Consider the following 16,479-nt stretch of genomic DNA (forward strand, 5'->3'; position numbering starts at 1 on the left):
ATTTGGAAAAATTGTGGACTCTGCTGCCAGACTCTTGCTTCTTTTGTAAAAAATAAGTCTTTTCAAATATGGCTTTAAAGCTCATGGGCTAAAACATCATAGGATTTAATTATAATTCCATCTCATAATTATATAGCACTCTATACAATTTTACAAATTCTACATTCTATACAAAGCATTTTCTTCATAACAGCCCATGATGTAGGTAGTTAGGTATTACTATGCCTATTTTGTAGTCAAGGAAACTGAGGCACAGAGAATGAATTGTAAATTGGAAGCTGGACCCAAGTATTCTTACTCCAAATCTAGCTCTCTTCCTACTCTCTTATGTTGTCCCAATTTGGAGCTGGAAGAGATCTGAGAGAACAATTAATTAGTCAGGGAATCGTGTGACTTGCAAACAGAAACTCTGAGCCATCTAGTCCAAATTTTTTCCTTATTCCTTGTTTTATAAAAGAGAAAACTGAGGCACACAGTGGGAAATGTTCAAAGTTATAAGGCTAGTAAGTGGACAGAGGTGGATATAAACCCAGGTCTTTTAACCTCAACCTGATGCTCTTTTTATGATACCCTATTACCCTCTTATTTTACAGAAGAGGATACTGAGAACTCCAGTACCTTGGGTCTGAATTGGGATTATTCCTCCCATTCCACATCCAGAGCTCTTTCTACTAAACCACTCCCAGAATCTAATCAAAACAGAATCCACGCCAAGAAAACAGCACACGCAGCAGCAGCCCAGCCACCTTTTCATCCACCTTGCAGAACTTGTCAAGAAAAAGTGAGAGGGGAGAACCAAAATTCACACAGAGGGGGGCCTGACTGGCAAATCCAGACTGCCCGTGTTTAGTAATGCTGTTAGAGAGTGCAGTTCAGGCAGTGTTAGACAGGGGCAAGGGAGGCAAAACTGCCAGCTACTCACGGGCTGCGCCCAGCGCTGGATCTTGGGAGGAGGAGGCCGAGGAGGACAAGGTCTTTGAAGCTGGAAGTGGAAACTGAAACCATCAGTACATACCAAGAGCATTCGATTCTCTTTATGTTCAGCCCAGGGAAAAAAAGATTAGGTTGGGCAAATTTAAACAAGGCTTTCAGCTTTTCCTATGGAAATCAAAAGGGCCAGACAATGTATCCCTCCCAGGACTACCTGAAAACTGATGGAATTATTATCACTCATAATTATCATAAAACTACTCACTTTTCATATGGCTGTAACATGCTTTATATCCATTATTTCTCCCAACAGCTCTGAGAGGTAGGCAGAGAAAAGATTATTATTCCCATTTTATAGATAAGGAACGTGATCCTCAGAAATAAAATGCTCGGCCCAAAGGCAGGAGGGCTGGGAGGAGGAGGGGCTGGATCTTAAATGGACGCCTGCTGACTCTCAAGACTGGCATGCTTTCCATACCACACAATTCCAGTAAGCAGTTTGCCTGCCTCAGAAATGTAAACTCAGAATAAAAATGGCTAGCTGTAACCGAAGCAGCAACTGCAGCAACAACTATAACAACAATGATTTGTTTATGGAAATGGTGAGGTTTATGACGGCCAATTCAGGAGCAAGTCCTCGGCACCAAATAGTACAAAGGTTTATTTCTTAATGAGTCTGAAATTAGTGATCAATATAGATTATGCAAAGTAACAGTACTAAGTGTATAACACGTCATTTCCGGCTGTAATTATTTAGCATCTTTTGATAGCTTTCAAGACATTTGGCTAGAATTACACAGCAGAAGCTTCCTGAAGGGACAGCTGACCAATTCATATACTATGAATACAGACCTCAAAACATCCTGAAAAAGTCAACTAATAAACTGTACTGGTTCTGGAATATTCTTACAAACCGAAGCCTACAACTATCTACATAAAATTAGATTGTTTTAAATAGATATCACCATGCTAAATATTCTGCTGAGCTACGTAGCATTAAAAAACCAACCAAACCAAAAAATTCAAAAAGATCGAGACCTAGCACAGGAGTTCAAGAGGCTGACTACATAACCGTTTTCCTATTTGCTACTGTGCTTGTACTGAAGAAGTTTTCAGTGAGTCTATATAAGAGAAGCTTATATTCTAATACTTTTAGTAAGCTACAAAAAGCAGTTATTTTATCCACTTACTTCACAGTTCATAGAACATTAAATATAAAAGAATAAAAGCATATGATAATAGGATAACAACTGGAACATTTCCATCTGAATTCATAAAAAATGATTAAAGGGAGGAGGAAGGGAACAAACATTTATTAAACACTTAGTAGGGACAAGGCACTGTGCTAAGAATTTTACAAATACTATTTCATTTGATCCTCACAACAGCTCTAAGATAGATTATTAATTTCATTTTAATTCCAAAGACAGAATTTGAGTGAGTTGCCCAGGGTCTTTTGGCTAGTAAATATCCAAAGCTATGTGCAATCTAACTAACTCGAAAGGCTCTAATTATAAATACTTTAAATAATACAATGATTAATAGACTTGGATTGGCATATATGTCTATGGAAATATAACCAAGTCTTATTGAGCTGTGTAAATTATACACAGGTCCAGTTAATGTTATTGAAATCTTCAGAATATCAATTGGCAAAGTATTGTAGCTTTGTTTAGTCAAACAGTATTTTTAAGGGACATCATTGGTATTTAAGGGATTCTCTGCTAATGATGCAATTGGAAGAAGAACCAACAAAAAAGAATCTGTCACTGAGCATCCTGGAAGAAGTCATTGAACTCTTTCCTGTTAATCTCCCTTCACTGTCAATTAGACAATACTGCATTGGCCCAAAAGATCTAGGGAAACTCAATTCTCCCACTTTTTTTTTTTTTTTTTTTTTTAGTAATCATAGAATTGAATATTTCAAAGCTGGAAGGGGCATTAGAATATGGGATGCTGGATCCAGAAAGAAGCCTAAAAATGTTCTAGATCAGTTTCTTCTAGTTATAGAGTAAGAAATTGAAGCCCAGGAATATAACACTAGTTGGCAGATATCACACATCAATTTAGTAGCAGAGTCAGAAATCAAGGTGCTCTCTGTAGGTTTTGTGGTCTTTCCACTGTACCAGTCTACTTTCCCTAACATCATCCTAACATCAACCTAAGAAGTTTTGGGAAACAATGGAAAAAATAGGTTTTTTCCTTAAGTCAAAATGCTATTTCATTGAATCTTACCATCTCAGAGTTGGAAAAGATTCCAAAGATCATCTAAAACAAACCTTTTCCACTCACAATCTCTTTTTGTCCAAGAAATTTTTACACAAAATCAGGTATGTAGTAGAAACATAAAATAGGTATACAAATCAAACATTTACCAATAATAAATCCTAAAGAAATTTATTTTAAAACAATTCTCTGGTATACATATAATTTTATAATTTATTAAAGATGAAAGCAAATTGCATATGATTGAGATCCATGTACTTGTTTATTTTTACATAAAGAGCTACATCTTGGCGGAATATCTGATACCTTTTAATGTTGCCAAAGTTTTTACAACCCCCACATTTGGTGACCTAACCTCATATGGGATCATGATCCACAGTTTAAGAAGCACTGATCTAATACAAACCATACCTGAAATATTAACATATAATATCTCTTATACACACACATATATGTATACACAAACACATATATATATGTATTTGTTTCTCATGTATATGTATAAGTATATACATGTGTATATAAAATATAGGACCTAAATTCTCTCATACTATTTCAGGAAAAAAATGTAGATGAAAATACTTTGATTCTTCATTTATATTATTTTAGCAAGGAAATAACACAAATCTAAGATCTAGAAGGGACCTTGGAACATGAGAAAGGCCTTTAAAAGACAGAATGCCACAGACGGAAGGGATATTAGAAAAAATCTAGTTTAATCCCAGACCTGTAAAGTTTATTGAGACAAAAGAGACAGATTTCCTATTGTCCTAGTGAGATGGTCCACATACTGATCAAACCTTTGAGCTATATCTCTCCATCTCTCTCACCCCACCTAATGCTCTATCACTCTCCACACTTTTAGTACTCACTACTAAGATAGAACTCACTAACAAATATCCAGAAAATAGTATTATCCAAGTAATATACAACATATACTGTCCCTTAAGCAAAGTTGAGGCTCAAAACAGAGAATATTCTCATCTCTGCCCTGGGACTTCATACTTCCCACACTTTGCTGACTCCACAATTATCATTAGCATAGGTTGTTGTTATTTGTTCTTTGGTCTTGAAGAGGACCAGGACATCAGGGAGGTGAGGTCATGACAGGCAAGTGAACTGGATTTGAGTGAAGAAGGGCTGTGTATTCGCAATGAGTGGTGCAGTGAATACTGCACTGGGGCCTGGAGTCAGGAAAACCTGAGTTCAAATTTAGCCTCGGACTCTTACTAATTGTTTGATCTTTGGCAAGGTCTCTTACCCTTTATTTGCCTCAGTTCCTTCAACTGAAAATTGGGGATAATAAAAGCACTTACTCTCCCTATCCAAGGTTGTTGGGAAGGCCAAATGAAATGATATTTGTAAAGTACTTAGCACAGAACCTGGCACATAAAAGTTTGTTCTTTCCTTTCTTCACCCCTACCCCCTGCCCCCGGTATGGAATTGTAATTTTCCAGTGTCTTTTTAGGCCATATAATTTTTGTCTATATTCTCCAGAAATTCTCCACTGAAGAGCCAAACAATTTGTTTGAAGAATTTTTCATCTTCATCTTGTCCCTTTAATATTTCACAGGTACCAGGGCAGGTCTTGGAACTGCCCATCTGTCCATCCCTCATACTTGCTAGATGACTGGTCCACTTTCTATTCTATACAACCACAGAATCTAAATGCCAGAATGGACCCCACAGATCATCTGATCTTACACTCTAATTTTGCAGATGAAGAAACTGAGTCCAAAGCATGAGATATACTAAGTGATAGTACTGAAACTAACGTCTAGGTAATCTAAATCCAAATCTAAATCTGACTTTTTTGAAGTCATCAGTGATATTAGGCTATGGCTAAATTATACACGTTACATCTTTCCATTGGTCCTCAGACCAGCTGCAATTTTGACCCATCCAATATCATGGTATTCCTAAGCAAATTCTCCTAAAGAGAATATTCTTCTGATGCTGAGGAAATGAGCAGAACCAAGAGAACATTGTATACAGTAACAAGAAGATTATGTGATGATCAACTGTGATGGACTTAACTTTTCAACAATGTGATAACTGAAGGCAATTCCAATAGATTGGGAATGGAAAATGCCATCTGCACCCAGAGAGAGAACTATGGAAATTGAATATGGATCAGAGTATAATACTTTAATTTTTTATTAGTTTTTTTTTCTTTCTTATTTTTGTTCTGATTTTACTTGCAGAACATGACAAATGTGGAAATGTTCAAAAGAATTGCATACATTTAACCTATAACATATTACTTGCTGTCATGGAGAGGAAAAGTAAGGGAGGGAGGGAGGAAGAAAAATTTGGAACACAAAATCTTATAAAAACAAAAACTGTCTTTACATATATGGAAAAAATAAAATACTATTGAAAATTTTAAAAAATATTCTTTTGTAGCAGAGACCAGGTTGAGAAAATTGAAATGGTGCACAACCTCTAAAGTGTGATTCAGTTCATTCTTCTCTTCCTCCAATTCTAGGGCATAAATCCCACCTAAAATCCCAAGCAGACAATTAAGAAGTGATAAACTGGTAACCCTTTGCCTATAAAGAGAAATAATATTTTGTAATTGGCAGGAGGGTAGGGGAAAGGAAAAAGAAGTACAATTCAATTCTAAAACTCCAGCATGTTTTAGGGGTCCTTTAAGCACTGGCATTCTCCAATTGCAATATAATAAACAATACTAAAAAAATTATTCTCAAAAATGAGACAGAATTTTGCCAAACTCCTTTTATGAGGCAAATATAGTCCTAATACCTATATTAGGAAAAGATAAAGCAAAGAAAGAAGTACAGATCAATATCATTAATGAATATTGATTTACCAACTGGGACCAAAAAATTGTAGCACTTTATCTCCTCAAATCATTCATTATAATCATACTGCACTTATATCAGTGAGGCAAAGATGGTTCAATGTTAGGAAAATGATTAATCTACTTAATCATATTAAAAACAAAACAATGCAAAATTATATAATTTCAATAGATTCAGAAGTCATTTGACAAAATGTAACATTCCATTTATAAATAAAAAAAGGCATAGAGGAATATTTTTTAATACGATAAAAAGTATCTCTCTAAAATCAAAAGCAATCAATATGATAGAAAATCTCCCAATAAATACTGTAACAAAGCAAGGATGCCCCTTCTCTCTACTATCATTTAAAGTAGTTCTGAAAATGCTAGCAATCCCAATAAGAGAAAAATTTTGGATGTCAAAACTGTTCTTATTTGCTTCTGCTGGTCTACTTTGAAAATCCGTAGGCATCAGCAATGAAACTAATCAAGAAAATTAAACACTTTAAGCAAATTTGCAAGCTATGAAATAAACTATAAAATCAACAATAGTTTTATATAATAACAAAATCCAATTATAGAAGAAGAGGGAGGGATTTACTATTCAAGAACAAGTGGGGAAGAGAATTGATAGTGTAGTCAATGCACATAGGGAAGAACTAGAGGGTAGGGGAAATAGAGATCACAATAAAGATGAAGAACAGCATTATCAGGTGGTGTGGTGGGAGAGTAGGGTACTCTATAGATAACAGCTACTAGGTTTGGACCGGGTGACAAATTTGGATAATGTGAATCTCAAAGGAGAAGAATTTGCTTTAATGAAGGTGGTCAAGAACAAATGCTTGTTGATTGATTGCTATTCCATGACATATTCAAAATGGATATAGATGCATTATTAAAAATAAAAATTAGAAGAAAAGTAGATTCACATACTTTTCACAGTTACAATTAGGAGGTAAATCTTAATCAAACGATAGAGGCAATTGCAGAAGATAAAAATGATAATTTTATTGCATGAAATTGAAAAGCTTTTGTCCAAACAAAATTAATGTATCTAGGATAAGAAGGGAATGTTCAACTGGGACAAAAAAAAATCTTGTACCCAATATCTGCGATAAGGATTTTATATCTAAGACAGTAAACAATTCATAAATATAAAAGCCTAGAAGTTGTCCTCAATAGATAAATGGTCAAAGGATATGAAAAACAAAACAAAACAAAATAATTCTTAAAGGAACCTCAAACTTAAGAACTATATGAAAAAATTCTTTAAATGTTTAATAAGAAAAATGAAATTCTGAGGTTTTACCTCATACCAGTAAACTGGGAAAAATGACAAAACATATATGGGAATAGTTCTCTGAGAAGGCGGAGAAATGCAGGAGGAAATGAAGATAATGTTTCTTTTTGTATCCTTAGCAGCACTTATATAGTTCCTGACACAGAGTAAGCCCTTAATTTATTGATAGATTATATAAAGCAAAAGAAATGAAAAAAAATATTATTTTAGAAAGTAATTGGCAGTCCTAGGAACTAGCAGACTCCTGATCTGTTTAACTGAAGTTGCATGTGATCTGTTCCATGAAATAATAGGACTTAGATGTGGAAGGGATTTTATTATTGAGTTCAAATGTCTCACTTCAGAGATGAGGAAAGAGGAACTCACAGAGGTTAGGTGACTTGCCCAAGCAAGACTTCATGGCATGTTGGTGGTCAAAGTGGGAATAAAACCTAGTTGAGTCCCATGCTCTGGACTATGGCTACTTCTTGCATGATTTTGTTTAAAATTCTTTTTTTCTTCAGCCTGTTTCCATCTCAAAGGCTCACAAGTCAGTGCGATTGTGATAAACTTAAAAACTACTATTCCTGAAATGGTAATGTTGTATTAAAAATGAGCTTTATTGTGATCATTATGGAACTTCTTTTTTCCCCCCAAATTTATTTTATTTGAAGAAACAGATTAAGAAAAAAGAAAAACAGAAAAGAAAAACAAAATAAAACAAAAGAGAATATTATCATGTGCCCAGCAGAACATCACGGAAGATTCTATATATCTATATATATATATGAAGAAGAAATTATATTCATGTGTCCATCTTTTCTTTACTTTTTTTTGTAAATTATTCTTTGGTTCTCTGCTAGACACTTTTTTTTTACTTTATTCTTTTGTTTCCCTTTTCATCCTTCCCCCACTCCTACATTATGGAATTTCTTAATCCTCCAAAATCTCTTATACAAGGTGATATAGCAGAGAGTGGGAGTGGATAACCTGTTCAGGGTTTTGCTACTATAAGCAGAGCGATCTAGCTATTTCCTTCTCTAGGTTTGTTTTCTTCTCCATAAACTGAAGGATTGGAGTAGAAGAGTGGATCCCTAGAGGTCCCTGAGATCTTTTTGGGAAGTCCTTGACTACATATTTATGTGAGGCCAAATTTTCTCCATGTACTTTCAATCAAAATAACATATCACAACAGATTGAAAGTAAATATAAAACAATGACAATCTTCTCATCAATTAAAAAATTACTTATCATAAAAATGTATATTATGTTAAAATATAATAGGTCTATTATTTTAAAATAATAAAATAAAAAATTATAAAGAAATATTTAAAAAAGTTATCAATTTTGGTGTGTGTGTGTGTTTGTGTGTGTGTGTATTATATATTGATTGACATAACCCATGTAAACAAAATCTCTTTGAGGTCTTCCATAAATTTTAAAAGTGCAAAGGGAGACCAAAATGTTTGAGAAATGCTGTATTAGAAAATGTTAAAGGGCTTTTTGACTTGAAATCTAAGATTTTATGACCTGTTGCACTCTGAGTGCTCCCCTCCTTCCTTTTTATGTAGCTTCCAACTGCATGTGGAGTCAGAAAATTGGAGTTCCACACCTATTGCTGCTAATTCCCAGTTTATTGACTACATGTAGTCACTTCCTTTCTCTGTGTTTCAATTTTTTCATCTGCAAAATGGAGTGATCTAGCTGATTTCTAAAGTCCATTCTATCTCTAAATTCTATGATCCTAATGAACTGGGAGCTTCTATCCTAAGTATTTCCCTTCAGGCCCTTACATCAACATTCTACACTTCTTTTTTGGGGAAAGAAGGAAAAAGAAAGACTTACTCCTCAGGTTGAATGTTCTACTAGATAGAACATGAAACCCTTCTCTGTGCAAACTGTGAAATACTGCTTTAATCGTCCAGATGTCTGCTAGTTAACAGGCTCAGCTGGAGTCCCCTAGGAGATATGTATTCCATGGCAGGGTGTCCTGATAATTAGTGGAGGAGTTCATATTTCCCCCCATAGTCCCAAGGGGGTCTTTAATACCTATCCACTGGGATTTTGCCTTTCTCCCTTTGGTCTTGACCCTGGAAGATGTCACCATCATGTGTTTTATCATCAGATTATTCTCAAAATCAGTGGGAATGCAGCTTAGCACTGTGGTCCCATACCATTCTTTCTCTTTTCTCTCCAGTGAGTGGACCCTCCAGAGATGATACTCCTACAGGGAGAACATGTCCTTATTTCCCTTGGCATGGGGGATGGTAGGAGTTACTACTCCTTTTTTGTTTCATGGATTTCTCATAGAATGTTATTTAAAATTACAAAAAGTATAATTTGAGTAGAGGTTGGATAATTACTTATCACAGACATTGTAGAGGGATTTCATATTTCAGACAGGGATTTTGGATGATATGACCTCTGAGGTCCTTTCCTGTGTTCTATTTTGTAAGGTCCCTTCAAATTCTGGCATTTTGTGCTTTATAACTAACTTCTCTTCTTAGTTCTTCATTAACTTTCCATGTTCTTAGTTCTATATGACTTTGACACTGTATGATTCTCCATTTAAAAACTCCACAATCTTTCTATTGTTATAATTCCCTAAGTTTTTGACTCTTTGCTCCCTGTACCTTCAGAGCTACAACTGATCAGCATTCACAAGATCTGGGCTTTCGGCCAGAAGCAGGGCTGTTCATCTCAAGAATGTGTTTTTGGGACGTTGCGGCAGAAGGAGACTGAGATGGGGCCGGAGGGTGGTGTGCGTCTCCCTTCATCCTGATAAATAACTGGTGGCTACATCCGAGCCGTAAAGTGTGTAAAATGGGAACACGAGGAAGGACAAACACTAAAAAGTAATTGACAAGGAGGTCCTACTAGCCTATAACAGTTATTTGCCCTTTGTCAGTGCTTCATTTTTAATGTTGGTGTTTGTATCTGTCATCAGCATGGGATAAGTAAGTATATTCATAGTATATGAAGATCATATTTACTAGGACAGCATCTGATTTGCAGTTAATTTGTTGATGCAGCAAAACACATTGTTTCCAAAAGGTCAGTAGGGGAAGCCGTGTTGGAATATCAACTTAATTACCTGTGCTGTATGGATGAATGGGCACACCGTGCAGGGCTGTGCTGCTGAAAACAGCTAAATTACGAGGCATGTTCTTGAATGCAGAGAGTGCATCACAGAAAGACAAAAAGAGTCCCGCATTAACCCATTCCTTTATATCACCCTGTAGGCCAGCATATTAAGACTAAGGCTTTTACTAGGTTGTAAAGACTCATAGGCTCTCTGGGAGCCATAGGGCACCAGATCTAGAAGGGACCTTATAATATATAATTTTAGAACTAAAATTGACTTTACAGGTTATCCAGTCCACATCACTCATTGGACAAATGAGGAAACTCTAATTTGACCAAGGTACTCAAGAGTCAGTAGCAGAGGTGTGCTCAGAGCCAGGGTCTTCTGACACTCAATACATAGTAAGTGCATTGCTCTTCATTTTGGAAAGATGGCCAACCAATTCCTTGGTTGCAAAGGGCAACTCTTTCTGATTTTGAGGTGGGTGGTACACTTAGGTACTGGAGCAGGGTGGAGGTCAGCTAGAGTAAACTGCCAGGATTACGTACTCTCGTGCTAACATTTTTAATGGATGCAATGGGAAAGAGTTTATTAGACATATGTGGACTTCTCATGATACAAGTATTTATCCATTTTTTTCCCTGACTGAGCAAATCTAAAATGTCATTTTTTTCCCCTCAGTGAAATATAAGATCTGGTCCATCAAACAACTCTTTTTAAAATATGGTATAACAGAAGCACCAGATTTGGAATGAGGAGACCTGTTCTTAAGTCTTGTCTTGATCACTTAATAGCTGTGTGGCTTTGGCAATTCACTTTGCATCTCTGAATCTCAGTTTCCTCCTCTGTAAATATTAACACCTCCAACCTTACTGGTCACTATGAAAAAGGCACCTTGTAAACTCTATTCCTTTTGTACTCAGAGTATTTCATTAGACATTCTCTCCACCAAAATAGATCACCACCCTTCTGTGACTCAGTAAATAGGTACCTTTCTTGAGGTATTATGGATGAAAAACTCACACTCAGGGGCCAAGGTGATAATGAGCCTCTTTAAATTTAGCTGGGTTGGTCCTCTGATGACAGGCACAGTCCATCACTGGTCTATATGTGAAGTCTTCTCAAGTTGGTGAGACTTGCCAAAAGTCTTGCCTTGATAATACAGCCTTCAAGAACTCAGGGCAATTTCAGTGCCACGAGGAGGCAGTAGAGTAGGCTGCTAATTTTTATTAAGAATATTATCCCTAAAAGACCCTTTAACAGGAGGTTGGAGCTAAGGTCACAGATGAGAAGAAATACTGCCATTTTTCTGCTGCAATCATTATAATAGCTTTGTTTTGAAACAAAAAAAGATTATATTACATTTCAGAACTTTTCTGAAATTCATTCATTCAATAAACATCTATTAAGTTTCTACTATGTATAGAACACTATCCTGAACCTTATTAGGAGAGAGCTACAGTTCAGAAAAGACATGGTTTATATCATCATGAAGCATATAGTCTAAAAGGAAACTAGCACAAGGCAGATAACTGTCTATCCTCTACAATATTATATGATAAATGCAGTAGAGAGATACAGAGAAAGTGATATGTGAGATTCAAGGGGAAGATTGGGAAAAGATTCCTAGATAAAGAAGAAAGCAGTTCTCTGAACTATTAAATTTTTCTAAAAGCTCTATAGGACCATGCCAAAAAAAAAAAAAAAAAAAGGAAGAATGAGGTTGTTTCTTTTAGGTAAATGAAATTCCACAACTTTTTGAATGTGGGGCACAAGAGTAAAAAAAAATGTCCTTATTTTTTTTGGATTTTCTAAAGTCCAAACTTCAAGTTGAGAATTTTCTCCAACAGGTTAAGTGCTGCAAATTTGAAAAGAAATCGTTTCAGAGACCTATAGAAAACAAGAAAGTCCACTGCTTTTGTGACTAAGTGGATTTGAGTCCAAGTCTTAGCTCTAACCAGCTGCAAAGGACATGTATAAGGATCTTTCTCTGGGTTTCAACTTCCTTATATGTAAAATGATAGGATTGAATAGTGCTGGAGGGTAAATAAAGAAATATGTCTCTCTTGATGGCAGAGAGGAAGGAGACCACTAGGTCAAATTTGTATACTCTGTCAGATGCAGTCAATTTACCGGGTGTTTTTGCTGAATTGTTTTGATCTTTTAGTTTTTAATCTGGAAGAGAGTTAAGATTACATTCCTTCTCCGAGTGACTGTGATAATGAAAGCAAAAGGCATCGGTAAAACACATTTTAACAATGCAAGTGTAGAATTAAGACGATTATTGTATATGCCTTGTCAACTCTCATATGTTGTGATAAATTCTGATTTCAATATACTGCAATCATAGATACTCAGACTGAAGAGCAGTCCATGCTTTTTAAAAGGGATTTATGAGCTGGATTCTTTGCAAAAATCCCATGAGATAGAATATGTAAATGTTATTTACTTCATTTTGAAGATGATATAGAGAAAGATTTCACAAAGTTATATGGATTCAATCAGGTTTCAGAACAGGTAACCCAGAAAGTTAGTATAAGAATGGAATTCAAAACATAGAATATTAGAACACAGACCACTGAAGCTGGAAGGCACACTGAAAACAATGTTAGGATCTGAATGGATTCAAGTGATGGCTTCTTCCAATTTGCTTCTTTTATAGATAAAGAAACTGAAGCCCACCCAGGAGGAAGATCTTTCTCGGGGCCGCACAGCTAATTAATGGTAGGGGCAGGAATCAAACCCAGGCTTCCTGAATTGCAAGACTAATCAGTTCTCTTTCTCTCATACCATACTACCTCCTCACTGAGAAGATGATGCTCCTTGAGATGGACCAGATGAAATGGGGGAAACAAAACACAGGCCTGCAAAACAATCCCCAACTAAGACCCTGATTTCCAGTACTACAGGCTTCCTTCTAGGGATGAGAAAGAGGAATAAAGCATTGTAATCTTGTGGAAGAGAGAGCTGAAAAGGCCACCACTTGCACAGAGTACAAGCCATATATATATATATATATATATATATATATATATATATATATATATATGGAACATAAGGCTGTTAGAGCAAGAGAGGAAGTCACAATTAAACTCTTATCATTATCTTAATTGAGGAATAAGAAAAAGTTCACCTGGTTAGTTTTGCTAACCAGCCACTACATCAATGCTCTAACCTATGAATGAAACATTGGGAGATAGGAGGGGAAGAAAAAGATTTATGTAGCAATATAGGATCCTTCTAGAGTTGGAGAAAGGTTCTTTTGCTCAACGGGACTGGAAACCTGCTATTATACAAGGCACAAAAATAAAAGAGCTTTTTTTTGTTTGATATACCTCCAAAAAAGGAGTTTATAAAAGGATCTTTCTATGTGTGTATGTGTGTGTGTGTATGTGTGGAGTGTTCTTTGAAATGGCGAACATTCTTTCCTGTTTTTTTCCCAACTTCTGTCATTTTTTTTCCACTCTTCCTCTCCTAACCCTGACTCTTGCCATACCTTCTCAATATATAGAGAGATCAAATGACTTCACGTCTCTGGTGTTTTTCAAAGGACAGACCCAGAAGTGAAGTCCTTGGCTTGGCTCATGTCTTTGGGATCACTGGGAAGTGCTCCTATGACCTAGGTTCCCTGTGGTCATACCAAAGTCTTATCTCTTTTCCCCATGACATCTCTTCAGATACGTGAAGATAGGGAATAATGTGCTCCCTAAGTCTTCTCTTCTTTAGGCTAAATAGCCTGAGTTCTTTTAACCCCCTTTATTCAAGGTCTCAAGCCCCATCAAGGAGGCAGTATTTGGGGGTCTAGAAACATTTTAAGTCATCTGGCTTTTTCAGAAGAAATGATTAAAATTCTTCTCTCTTACTGAAAAATATAGCTTTAAAAATAGTTACATTCAACTTTATAGGATGTTATTTTGGGGTTATATACCCATTTCCTATAATTTTGGGGACATCATAGCATTTAATGGTTATTTCTTGTGAACAAGAATAATCTGGTATGACCTGGACAATAATTTCTTGATATGTGAAAGGCTTCCTCTTAGTTGTTTACAATATTTGTCGCTTAATGCTGAAGTTGTGAAGCTTAAGCATGATGTTTATGGGTAAGTTAATCTTAGTGTTTTGCTTAGTCAGAAATCTGTGCAGTCTATAGAGTTAAGTATTTGTTTTTAATATTCTTCAATACTTTTTTTGTATGCTTTTTTGAAGTAAGGCATTCAGGCTGCTGTCTGAGTTTGCAGAGCTCTCTGGAATTCTTTTAAGCTTAAGTATTTTTATTTTGTTCTGACAAAAGTTCTTCCACCCAACAAATCTGGCTACTTTCCAGTCTAATAATTTACCTTTTTGGATAACCTACTATTTGAAGAGATTCTCCAGGTTTGTTCCATGTTAACACTTCTTCCTCCTGCTCTTCCTTCTCCTCTTTCTCTCACTCATAATTTCTTTTTAAGTTCTAATTTCTGTATTTATTGACATTTTTTCCTTGAATTATTTTATTCTCTTCTAAATCATTCTGGAAGTTTTTGCAATCATTATATTATCATTTCCAGGGGTTTTATAGCTATTAGCATGGTATTTCCCTTTCATCTAGTTTTTTTTTTTCTCTATGGTTTTAAATATATAGGAACTTTCTTTTTGGTTAATTTATTTTTATCCTTTTCTGATGATTTTTTGGTAAGCATTTCTTGGAATGAGTTTTCCCCCATTTTCTCTTTTTTATGCTTATATTTCTTTTATTTTATTTGGTGTATTTCTTGCTGTTTGAGGTAGAGAATATCTGGGATTAGCCAAAATCTCTTACTTAGCTATTTTGAAAAGTCCATTTTAAGCCACATAAAAGGAAATTATTTGTAAGGAATAACTCTTCATTAAACATTGGGAAGCTGATTCATAATGGCTAAAGGTCCAAACTACTTCAGGTAATGGTGATTAACTTTATAGTGTTGATCTATATGTCAAAAAGGGAAAAAAATCTCCAATATAACTTAACATTAAAAAGGCATTCATGTGTAGTATGATGTTCAGAATTGTAAGTTGATTCCAGAAGAAAAACTACTTAGCTAGTGCCTAGGATGTAGGAGGTTCTAGTTCTATTTTCTTGTCCTTTGGTTAGAGGATATCTAAAATATTGAGCTGAGTGCTGGATTAAGACCTTTTCTGAGAGACACTGACAAAATAGATTGTTTCTAGAGCAGGATGACAATGATGAAGAGGAGTCTGAAAGCAACATCATATGAGGAATAGTTAAAGGAACTGAGGAAGTGCACCCTGAAAAGAGGCTAAGTTTAGGTTAAAATCATAGTTTTCAAATACACGAAGTCCTTCCATGTGTAAAAGGATTTCATTTATTCTATGTGGCCTCAGAGGGCAGATAACAAAGACAAACAGGTGGAGGTTACTGGAAGGCCTTCAGCTCAATGAACATCTTAATGAATGGAGCCCAATGGAACGGAATGCTTTAAGAGGCAGTGAATTCTATATCCCTGTAAGTTCGAGTAGAACTTAAGATGATCATTTTTTCAGGAATGTAATGGGGGTATCTGTGCATGAGGCAATAGGATTAGAAGCAGAGAATTTTAGCATTGCTTTGAGGTCATCTATTCTAATTCTTGCTTGAGTAAAAATCATTTCTACAGTATCATCAACAAATAGTCATCTATATTCCTCTTAAAGACCTCCAGTGACAAGGAACTTATGAATTCCTAAAAAGTCTCCTATTCCTTAGGATATCTCTGATTGTCAGGAAATTTTTCTTTATATTAAATTGAGGCAGGAAACTCCAGTATATCCCCTCAGGCACTATCACTAAGGCTGTGTTAGAACAGACCATTTTTGGAAAAAGAAATGAATTGAAAATTCACATGTTCAATTATTTTCACAAACAGGTCATATTCTTGGTCAAGTCTGTTATAGGCAGCCTGGGTGTTAGGCTGCATTAACAGAGGAAGAAGATGGCTCCATAATCCCCTACCCTGGTCAGAACATGTCTGGAAAACTGTGTCCATTTCAGGAAAAAACACATATAAAACAGTATGTCCAAAGGAGGGTAAATGAGATTGTGAGAGAACTGATGATCATGGCATAAAAAGATCCAGTGGTGATGTTTAACATGGAGAAAAGAAGATTTGGGGGAGGGAGAGAAGGAAGTGACCT

The 16,479-nt window shown here is 35.7% G+C and overlaps 1 protein-coding gene across 1 annotated transcript in view; it reads right to left on the bottom strand.

Moving 5' to 3' along the window:
• Positions 1-16,479, bottom strand: part of DENND1A (DENN domain containing 1A) — a 645,990-nt gene that overhangs the window by 45,708 nt on the left and 583,803 nt on the right. Inside the window, 1 exon segment of the mRNA XM_031954278.1 lies at positions 923-982. Coding sequence (XP_031810138.1) covers positions 923-982 — 60 coding nt within the window.

Source organism: Sarcophilus harrisii, chromosome 2, assembly GCF_902635505.1.
Source record: "Sarcophilus harrisii chromosome 2, mSarHar1.11, whole genome shotgun sequence".
In the NCBI taxonomy this organism is placed as follows: domain Eukaryota; kingdom Metazoa; phylum Chordata; class Mammalia; order Dasyuromorphia; family Dasyuridae; genus Sarcophilus; species Sarcophilus harrisii.